Source organism: Carcharodon carcharias, chromosome 7 (assembly GCF_017639515.1).
Source record: "Carcharodon carcharias isolate sCarCar2 chromosome 7, sCarCar2.pri, whole genome shotgun sequence".
Lineage (NCBI taxonomy): Eukaryota > Metazoa > Chordata > Chondrichthyes > Lamniformes > Lamnidae > Carcharodon > Carcharodon carcharias.
Genome location: NC_054473.1, coordinates 74,659,246 through 74,670,843, shown reverse-complemented (window position 1 = coordinate 74,670,843; position 11,598 = coordinate 74,659,246). Strand labels below are relative to the sequence as shown.

The following is an 11,598-nucleotide window of genomic DNA, read 5'->3' as shown; positions in this document are numbered from 1 at the left end:
TTATTCATTTTTTAAGTAACTGTGTGTTAATGACTTACTAATCACCTGCTCAATGAGGCCGATTTTGTTTACATCTATTCAGTGAGCATGTAGCCAATATTTAAGTTGTGATTTTGTGACTAATAACTAGCTGTTAGGATATGGCTTTTTGTGAGATTTCTTGATGGCTTGTCTGAAATGCTGGGTGAATGCCTTGCTCCCAGGTTTCTGCTGCTAACTACTGTAACCAGCCACTAGGAACTTTGTAATACTGTGCCAATCCTGCTGATGTTCCCCATTTTGGTGCAGAGAAGTGATCCATACAGCCCCTGATAGCATTCATAGAATCTGGAACTGACCACAGCCCAGCCTTCCTCAGCACAGCCCTTCAGAGTTGCAGCATACTTAGCAAACCAGCAGCAGAATTGACTTTGAGAATGGGGAATTAAAAATACTTCAAATTTCAGTTTCTAGCTTCCAAAGCTGTAATACTGAGTTCTGAGTGAAGGGGCTCTGTCAATTTACTCAATGATGTAACAAAAGACTTCTGTTTGCAACCACTGATAGAGTTAACACACTTTATATGCAAAGGCTCATGAGTGAGAAGTGCTGAAAACTGAGGGGGACCCTCTTCTAACCCCTCCTCATAAGCTGCTGGTCAGCTACTGTCCATTCCAATTGTATTTTTTCACCTGTATAGGTGCCTTTCTTGGACTAGAAGCAAACATCATTTGGGAATGAAACAGAATGTATTAGGCTAAGCATCATCAATTCTGAGCTCAAGGGACTGAAACAAAGTGGGCAACTCTTACTTATTCATAAATTTGCTCATTAGTGTGTTTAAACAGGAGCACAACTAACAGTAGAAATGTAGGCCTTTGTTTTGGAAAAATAACAAGTGAGCCGTATGTTTCAGCTTTTCCTTTATTAATTATATTGCACAAAGAACAGGATACATCTACTTCAGTGATTATTTTATCACCTAACAACCAGTACTAGCCCATTCATTATTTTTCTATTGTTGGCTTGGAAAGTACAGCATTCTGATTGGTTCAGTACTATATTTTCAACCTTTCTCCTTTCGACTTTGGGAGATCAGCATTCATGCATAAGGAAGGTGATTGGCTGATGCACTGTCACATGCTCCAACACCTTGTAAGGCTGTGTTCTAAATATGTCTAGCAGCGTCAGAGCTGAAGAAGGGTCATGCGGACTCGAAACGTTAACCCTGTTTCTCTCTCCACAAATGCTGCCAGACCTGCTGAGCTTTTCTGGCATTTTCTGTTTTTGTTTCAGATTTCCAGCATCCGCAGCATTTTGCTTTTATCTTTGTTCTCAATAAGTATGTTCTCACTGAATAAGTGGCTCCATTTCATGAGCTAGAACAGGTGTAGAGGCGATGGGCCAATGACATCCTCTGCTACAATTTCTATTCTAAGGAAGAACCATCTAAAGCTGTAACAATCAAACAGGCAGATCAATGCCGGACTGCTCTGTTATTTGAGACTTTTGCCTGTTCGCATTTGCTTGTCACTTTTTAACTCTCTCTCCTACAGAGAAACCTCTCTCCTGGCAGAGGTTTCAAAATGACAAGAGGTTCTTTTGAGTGAAGGCTTTTGACATTTTTGTCCCCCACGAACACGTCCCTGCCCGCGCCCCCCAACCCACTCTGTATTCATCAGTCCCCTTTAATTGGAACTAAATTTCAATTACAAGCAATTTTTAAGTCCCACAACTAATATCGCCCCTGCACCCATCCAGATGGCATCTTAAATATAACCATGACCTGATTGCACAAAAACATGTGCTATTGTTAGCGAAAAGGTTGGCCCAAGGAGAGAGTTAAAAAACCCACTTTGTTCTTCTGGCAACTCTTCACTTCCAATTATCACAGGAAAATGTGCTCAATTCAGGCTCAGCTCGGTGTTGTGTCACTTCCCACGGAGAAAAAAAGAGGATGTCCCGTATTTTCTGTCACAACGCTGTTAGAATACAATGACATATAATGCAATTTAAAATCTATTATTCCCTATCATATGAAGCACGCTATTTAGAAGCAATGGACGTGTTCAGTTTTATAGTGTCACAAATACCACTCACATAGGATTAATTTCATTTGATACATAATGAAAAAGATTAAAATAGAGAAAACTAACGCCTCATAGTCATAATGGGTTTGTGTTCTGTTGCAAGCTTTTCATCACAAGCTACTTAAAAGGGATGGTGAAGAAAAGTTAGGAATTTTGAATTCAACTACAAAAATGCACACAAATTCTGTCCTCGGTCTATGTGAGTAACCTGATGTTATCTGGGGCATGCCACCACTGGGTTAAGAAGGGAAGAATAATCAGCCAGCTCTTATCACTATCCATTGAATCCTACTGCAAAATATGGATGTAAGAAGGATGGACTTCAACTGATTTCTGCCATGGTAAAATAGTTACTTCACACTAAGGTTACACATTAAGAATGGTTTTGGTGAGATAATGGAGGGCTGGCAGCACCTATACCTGTGCCGCATCTGCAGCTTCAGGTGGAGAAGAAAGCAAAGAAAAGGAAACACTATATTTCCTGTGAATCATCAAAACAGCAAGCTTGTACTATGGCTATCAATCACCTTGGGGTTAGTTGTATTATATGGAGCAGGTTATTGCAAAGTTTGTTTATTCAAACTATTGTGATAGACTTCACTCTAAAGACAAAATATCAAGGTACAAATGAAATTCTCAGTTATTATTGTTTAGAACATCTACACCTACATATTGAATCATATTGCCTGTGAAGTAGCAACTCCAATTCTAAACTATAAACCAACAGTTTTTCCTTAAACCTTAATTTCCATACTCTTTAACTGAATTTTCTTAGTAATAGGGTGGCATATTTTGGGCAATAGGTTTTGGAAGGTTTGGCAGTGATTTAATTCTCTTGTGACAAGTACAAGTACAAACATCCTTTGCCATCCTTCCAGATGACCACCAGAAATTTCCCCTTTATCGACTGAGGCGATTATCCCATGATAAGTACAACTGCCCTTCCCCTTCCTGCAAATTCCTCCTCTCTTTACCTTCTCTATCCTTCCTGGAATGCCATGAATTAGATCTGATGATATTCTCTTAAAGGATTTTTTAGATCATGAAACTCCATAATGTATGGTGATTAAGGAAGGACCAAAGTTCTTCTCTCTTGCCAATTCATAATTTCTTCAACTCAGTCTTCACCATCTGACTTTCTCTAGATCCTATCTCTTCTTTAACTATACCTGTCCTTCTAACAGACTTAAATTAAACTAACCTCTTACCCTTGGAGTTCGCTCATCAGAGAAAGTGTAATCATATTTGGATCCCTTTTCAATGAGAAGAATGTGTAGCAGAGCCAGAGGATGCAGTTAAATATTTGCAGTTTAATTTAGATCAGTTACACAATTAGGTAAACAGCAAATGAAAATTAATGCTCATAGTTTGTAAAATGAAAAACATTCCAAGCTACGTGAAAAAAGGCAACAAATGATGAAAGAAATAGACTTAGCACAGGGACACTGAAATGGATCTGAGAGTGATGTTGAATCCATCTCTTGCAATGTTGTTACAATATACAGACATAATTAAAAGTACAGAATGATGGGACACGCACTGGAGTATAATTCTATATAAATTACATGGAAATTCATTGCACAGTAACATTTCTATTTGGATTGTGCATCTGGTTGGAGACAGCAGGCAGAATTTAGGCCATGCCCCCCCAAACCCCAGAGAGTTCCAAGGTGAGGGGAGGCCATGTGATCAGGTGGGAGTGTGCGGGGTGGAGATCCAGCTGCCCTCCTGCTTTTCTCCAACTAAGTTGGGGGTAGGAAGGCTTGCAGGCAGCTTTTCTGCCCGGAGGCCAATTGGGGCCCTAAAGTGACAGCTTAAGGGCCTCATCCTACCATGCTATCTAGTATTCAACCAGCAGCAGGCAGGGGACTCACCTTCTGGGGAGGACTTGGGGGTAGGGGTGTGGGGGGAGGGAGCGGGGTGCATCTAGCAACCCTGTTAGGTTTGCCAGTAGCCAGCTGGGGGGGAATGGTTAGGAGTGGGGGTTCAATCATTCACAGGCACTCTGTGCTCAATGGAGGCACCCAGCATTAGAAAAGGGGTGGCTGCTCACTGAGTTCCAACCTCCTGCCTTTTCTTCTAAGCTCCCTCCTCCCGTTAGCTATCGATCCACATTCCCAACCTCCTACCTGCCATCACTCCCCTCTAGCCTGGGGTCCTTCAGGTGCATTACTGGCACCACTACCAGTGTCGTTGCCTGTAATGGAGAAGTGCTGGCCTCTGATTGGCCAGCAGCTTTTGGGAGGTCAGGCTTTCTAGCCCTGGGTCTTAGATCCCAGGAAAGGCCCAATGCTGGCCACTTAAGTGCCTGATGGGCACTTAATTCTGTAGGGCCACCGCATGGAGGTGATACGGGGCTCCTGCCCGTTCTGCAACTGGCGGGTGAGATCCCATCATCAACAATAAATTGCAGCCAGTATTACAGTTTAATGGCTGAATGGCCTGTATAGATAAAACTTAAAACTTGCTTTTGTATAAGCAGATAACTCTGTGCACCAACTTTCAAGATAAGTTAATTTGGTTTATTATCTTTTCCTCATTCCTACAGCAAGGACTACTTCAGTATATTGAGCTGCTTATTATATCTTTGTATATGTGTAAATCAACCCATTTATTAATCTTCCTATTGGTAAATACGTTCAACATTTTCTGGAGATATACTTTATTAGAAACATTTAAATAGTTGTGCAGTATAGGGAAAATTAAATTGTGCATAAATCACGTCACATAATTGTGCAGGTCTTCCCAGGATATTCCGGAGCATGAACCTTATTTTCGGTGCCACATACAAAGTAGGTGTGATCTTTTCCTTTCCACTGGAAGTGCACTTCAGTGACAGGAATGAGTTCAATTGAATGGCGCTGTCAAAGGGAAGAAATAAATCTGTTAGAGTTACAGTGAGATGGGAATATGTAATGAAATGGACATATTTTGTGCACTGAATGGTTATAGTTCTGGAATATAGTGCCTGACGGCATGGTGGAGGCACATAAAAGGGAATCGGATAACTATCCGAAAGAAAAGGTTTGCAGGGTTATGGGGAAAAAGCAGGAGAGTGGAGCTAGCTGAGTCGCTCTTGCAGAGAGCCAGCATAGACACAACCAGCTAAATGGCCTCTTTCTGTGCTCTAACCATCCTACAATTCTATGAGAAGTAATCAGTTAATTGGGATGAAGGCTGGACATAATCTGAACAAATGGTGAGAGCCATAGTGACAACTAAGGGTCCTCAGGAACCTCTGAAGGCTCAGGCAGTAGTCCCACAAAGATGACTATGTGGAAATTACCCAATGCCTTTTTAATGTCCCCAGTGGTTAAATACAGCATTTTGTGCCATATTAAAGTGCACAGGGCGGGAAGGTCTCAGGTTTGATCTCTGCTCAGTAAGAAATTAACTTGTTGTGATGATGTACATATTCCTTTAAGGGCCTATGCCTTAACCTGCTCTCGATCACTACCACCAAGACAGAATGTGATGTAGTAATCCCATGACTCTGAACTCAGTCTACAGCAGCAGCAGTTGAGGTCAGATTAACATTGTTTGTATATAGTTTTATCTTCAAATAAAGAATCCAGATTATTCTTTTACCAATGCTTGTCGTATGATTGGTACATTTACGTCAAACAGAAGAACGCAACAAACTGATCTCAGGTGGACCATAAGACCATAAGATGTAGGAGCAGAAGTAGACCATTCAGCCCATCGAGCCCTGCTCCACCATTAAATGAGACCATGGCTGATCTGATAATCCTCAACTCCACTTTCTTGCCTTTTCCCCATAATCCTTATTGATGAAGCAGGAGCAACAGAAGTGACACCTGAAGTTAGCATCCCTCAGCTGAAGGGTGGGATGGGGTGCAGAAACATCAGGTAGGATTCCTTTTGTAGAACACATTCCAGTGACCTCTGCTGGAAAGGTGTATGTGTGGAGACTTGATGAAAATATGGGGGTCAAGCAGTCAGCCGTTACCTTCAGTTAATGTCCACTCATGGGAATCGGCCACTCTGAAGCTCTGTTGCTTTGTTAAAGACACAATGTTAATGCAGATTAGTGGGATCCCCAACAATGGAGTCCTCTTTAGTATCCCTGGCACTGGAATTGCTCCACAGTCCAAGTCAGTGACTTCAGGTAAGGAAGAAGAGCAAAGTAGGGGTGGGAGGGGAGGAATTAAAAGGAGGTAAATGAATCCGTGTAGTAAGATGGTTTTAATCATTCTGAGATGAGCCATTCTAAAACTTACCGCTGTCAGGGAATGGTGCATCCAGCTGAGCTCTGGTATAAAGTTAACTACTCTTACAAATAATATTTTCCATTAGGGTACTTTAGTCTAATGATTTTTATTAAGCTTTTATGCTGGACCTATAGGAAACAAGGAATGTAATTTCCTTGATTTAATTTCCACAATGGGCAGGATTTGGTTCCGAGAGAGTGGTTTAAATTTTGGCATCGAGCAACTTGATCAGTTAGGAACAAAAACAAAAATTGCTGGAAAAACTCAGCAAGTCTGACAGCATCTGTGGAGAGAAAGACAGAGTTAACGTTTCGAGTCCGTATGACTCTTCTTCAGAAGTTAAGAGAAGTAAAAATTTGGTGAAGTATATACTGTTTAAGGGGGGTGGGACAGGTGAAGCTGGATAGAAGGCCAGCGATAGGTGGAGGCAAAGGAGAGATTGCAAAAGATGTCATAAACAAAAGGTCAAAAGGGTGCAAGCATGACCCAGACCTCCCTGTCGCTTGCCATTTCAACACCCCATCTTGCTCTCATGCCCACATGTCTGCCCTTGGCCTGCTACAATGTTCCAGTGAAGCTCAACGCAAACTGGAGGAACAGCACCTCATCTTCCAACTAGGCACTTCACAGCCTTCTGGACTTAATATTGAGTTCAATAACTTCAAAACATGAACTCTCTCTTCCATTGTCACCCCTTTTTGATTCCTTTTTTCAAATTTTTTTAAATTTTTATATTTATACATTTTTTCCCACCTATTTCTATTATTTGTTTTAAAATTTATTTCCATTCATTGTTTTGTCCCCACTTTTTAGCCAATTGTGATCTTTCTCCCCATGCCCTCCCCTCCTCCCACCCCACCCCCACAAGGGCCATCTGTCACTGGCTCATCCTGCTTTCTATTCTTAATGTCTCCATTAGCACCTCCTTTAGCCAGTATCACCACCATCAACACCCCTTTGACCTTTTGTTTATGACATCTTTTACAATCTCTCCTTTGCCTCCACCTATCACTGGCCTTCTATCCAGCTTCACCTGTCCCACCCCCCTTAAACAGCATATATTTCACCACATTTTTACTTCTCTTTAGTTCTGAAGAACAGTCATATGGACTCGAAACTGTCTTTCTCTTCACAGATGCTGTCAGACTTGCTGAGTTTTTCCAGCAATTTTTGTTTCAGATTTCCAGCATCCGCAGTATTTTGCTTTTATTTGATTAGTTAGGACCCTGGATAAAGCTTCTGCCAAAATAGGTGGGGGCCAACTTAACATATCTTTAGCATCATAACTTATTCTTACCCTCACTGCAGAAAGAGCCCCGCAGGCGGGAGGAGCTGACTGGCCAGAAGAGCCTGGCTGTCAGTGGGTAGCAGGGGAGGAGCCAGGTGGGCGGAGCCTATATTTAATCAGGCACTGCCATCAAGACCAGCAGGCTCTGTACCTCCACTTGCCCAATTGATCTATGCTCACTATTGGGCTCCCTTGCACCAATATCAGAAATAAGTGCCTTACAATTCAACATGACTACAAACTGCTTCTGCCATATGTATATCAAACTAGTTGTAAAAATTGTAGTGTTTAAATCATTTAATTACTAGCTCTCTTGATTGGAAGACTCAATATCAGCTCTCGGGAACACATTTCTGCATGATGTTACATGGAGCTTCAAATATTGACAAAGGCTCAGTTATATATTTTGTTCAATCTATTATGAGGGACAATGAATCCTGTTGTTTCCAAATAAATGGTTGAGATTTTGCCAAAGGTTGTCAGTATGCACGTTGTTTAGCAATGACATCACATACATACACGAATAATCTTTCTCTAGTGATATTGTGCTGTCACACTGTCGTGTCGCTACCAATGTTCCCTCTCATGTCTGTTTGTTGTGCACAGCCGACTTGTTGCACTGCATAAAAGCAAAGTACTACCCATGCAGACTCTGAAGAAGAGTCATACAGACTTCAAACATTACCTCTGTTTTTTTTCTCTCCACAAATATTGGCAGATCTGCTGAGCTTTTCCAGCATTTTCTGTTGTTGCACTGCATGGTGCCTTTAAGGTTGATGCATGTTGCTTGTGTGCAGCCTCCTGTTTGTTTCCTACATGGCACAGTTCCGATTGCTGCACTGCTGTACACTTGTGCAGCTTAGAGCGACTGTTGACCACTACGTAACCTTTTTTGGTCACTCACTGGACATGCGTATTGGGTAGCAGCCGCTTGGGCTGTTCCACGGTAAACATACTGCACTATCCACAGCTAAACACTGGAGAGTGGCACAATTCGCTTGTTTTCCAAAGACTCAGGCTGCAGTGTAAAATAGCTGTTAGTTGGCTCAATCTTCCTGCTCACTTTTCCCCTCATTTTAATCAGAAAGTTCCGTTCTGACAAAAGGACATTGATCTGAAACATTGGGCGGAATCTTCTGCTTTCGCTGGCACTGAGTTTGGAGGCGGGAAGGGCATATACTCACATGGGATGGTGCTGTACCAGAAACCTGCCACCTCTGCCTGAATTAAGTTCTGGATAGGAAAGCCCGAGATCAACCTTCCCACCCTGTCGCTAATTGTGGCCGTTAAGTGGTCAATTAGTGACGGTTTAAAGACCCTATCCTGGCACTGCTGGTATTAACCCAGCTGCAGGCGGGCCTGTTGCCATGTGGTGTGCAGGACAGGTAAACCTGTGTGGGGTGCTTGTCATCTCTAGTTGGTGGTGAGGGAGGGGTGGGCAGGCGATCTCTTTGTCAAAGGCACTTATTGCCTGATCGAGAGACTGGGCATCAGGAAGTGGGGGAGCCCGTCGAGAGCCACTACCACCACACAGTCCTTACTGGTGAACCCCTCTCCCCTCTACCCCACCCCGTGAAACCACCACCCCCCCCACCCCCTGCCCCATTACTTACACGTGGCTCGGGAGACTACACAATCCTGGGATTCCAGTGCCTGTCGCTCTGTCAGCCTCCACAGCCTCCCTTGTGGTGTTGTTGAGCACAAGATCTGCCAACCTCTGATTGGCCAGCAGCTCTCGTTAGGTGAAACTTCCACCCTCTGCCCATCCCCCTCCCAACCCCCGGGACTTGATTCCGGGGGAAGGTCCCCCAGTGGCCTCGCCACTGCCTGATTGGCTTGTGGTTTGGTGGGCCTTACTGTAAATTGGCAGCATGGGTCTTTCGCCGGCTCTCCAGCTGGCAAGCGAGACCCCCTGACACATCAAAAAGATTCTGCCCATTAACTCTGTTTCTCTCTCCAGATGCTGCCACACCTACTGAGTATTTCCAGCATTTTCTGTTTCCAGCATTCACAATACTTTGCTTTTCTCCTCACCTGCTGGATTATACGCGAGGTTTTGCCAAACTGAGTCCAGTGCTCCTGGATCCCCTGTTGGGATGCCTGCTTAATCCTAGCCTCTGGGAAGTTCATTACAGGATACACCTAGGAAGCAGGAAGGAAATTTGGCATTGGGATAAGACATGAGCTAAAATGTAAATATTCAGTCACAGAGTAAACTGAGGGAACAAGGTAAAATTGCTAAAGGAATATGAAGGACTCTACAAACTATGCAGTGCCTTAGAGTTTAGGCAAAAATAACTTCTGCAGGTGATTTCTTGGTTACATTGAAGGACAACTTACAGTGTGTGCACTCAATTAACTGTCTCCATGACCTAGCACCCCATGAGAAAAGAATTTGCAATAAGCCAATGGGGCTTTGTAGGTTGGGTTGCGGGGGGTGGGAGGTGGGTACATGCAGTGGGGTTCGATTTGGACTTTGGGCAATCACGCAATCAGCCACCCATTCTCACAGCAAAGTGGTCCCCATGATTTTGAGGTCCCGCCCTCTGTTAAGTTTGGCAGGCATGCTGAAGGATGCCAAACAGCAAAAGGTAAGTTGCAAACATGGTGAAGGGGGCCTCCCAGGATGACAATGCCCCAAATCATTTTTGTGAATTCTGATGAAACACTCTTGTTCCTGCAAGGCCCACAAAAAATAATTTAACTCACCTTTGCAGCAATCTTTGGTTTCATCACCCATGGGACTGGTCAGAATGTCCAGGGCAAAGATTTGGATCTGCTCTGACTGAAAGGCAGTAAGGGCCTTATTTACATCAATAAAATTCCAATTTTCAAATTAACAGGAGATTATTGCCTGGAACAAATAGGTACTTAGGACAGCTGGTCATGGGGTCCCTTTCAAAATGGACCCAGCTGCACAGCCATTGTTAAAGAGACAGAATGGCCTCTGACCCCATTTCGAGGTCATTACCATCAGGGAAAGGCAGTAAAAATCGCCCCATAACAAGTCTATCAGTCTCATGTCTAACTAATCCCCTACCTGAACCTGTTGATCACTGAAGAGCTGCTGCCCATTGACTTTGCTGAGGAGCTGTGTCGGAAATCCACATTGCTGTTCAACAACTTGCTCAAATTTGTTGTTTTCCCTGTTTAAGAAGCAGAGGGACAAGGGCAATCCTTTCATTAGAAATGCATCTTACTCTTAAATTCCCCCATCCAAAAACTGAAATGCATTTCACTTGGTACCTCAGGAAAACTATATAAAGTTTTGTTCTAATTAAATATCTATCTATATATTGAAGAGGTACATTTTACAGAGCCCCATTCATGGTGTGGAGGCTTGATAGTTGGGCAAAGAGGCTGCAGAATCAATCATACACCAATCGTGTTACAGCCATTTCTCTTACACACGTCCCTGTGTAGGGTGGTTCCACTCTGGACGCAGTGTCTTGCAGTGCAACACTTAAGAGTCTAGCAAGTATGTCATACCTCAAGGTGTCAGTCTTGAAAATGTCACTTTACAACAACAACGACCTGTGTTTATATGTTACCTTTAACACAGTAAAACATCCCAAGGCACTTCACAGGAGCATTGTGAAGCAACATTTGACATTGAGTCACATAAGGCGATGTGAGGTCCGATAATCAAAGGCTTGATCAAAAAGGTGGGTTTGAAGGAACGTCTTAAAGGAGGAAACAGAGATAGAGAGGCTGAGAGGTTTCGGGTGGGAATTCCAGAACTTAGGGCCTAAGCAACTGAAGGCACAGCCACCAATGGTGGAGCGATTGAAACTGGGGATGATCAAGAGGCCAGAATTAGAGCAGCATAGATATCTCGGAGGGTTGTGGGGTTGGAAAGGATTACACAGGTAGGGAGGGATGAGGCCAAGGGGAAATTTGAAAAAAAGATTGAGAATTTTAAAATTGAGGCATTGCTTAACCAGGAGCCAGTTAATAGTGAGCACTGGGGTAGTGGGTGAATGGGACTTTGTGTGAGCAAGGGACTGGG

General features: G+C 43.3%; 1 protein-coding gene across 1 annotated transcript in view; it reads right to left on the bottom strand.

Moving 5' to 3' along the window:
- Positions 1-3,359: 3,359 nt before the first annotated feature.
- Positions 3,360-11,598, bottom strand: part of LOC121280003 (protein SSUH2 homolog) — a 69,868-nt gene continuing 61,629 nt past the window's right edge. Inside the window, exons 12-14 of the mRNA XM_041191633.1 lie at positions 10,630-10,735; positions 9,624-9,731; positions 3,360-4,930 (exon numbers count right to left, since the gene is read on the bottom strand). Of these exons, the coding sequence (XP_041047567.1) occupies positions 4,793-4,930; positions 9,624-9,731; positions 10,630-10,735 (352 nt within the window). The 3' untranslated portion in view covers positions 3,360-4,792. The remainder of the gene's footprint in view (positions 4,931-9,623; positions 9,732-10,629; positions 10,736-11,598) is intronic.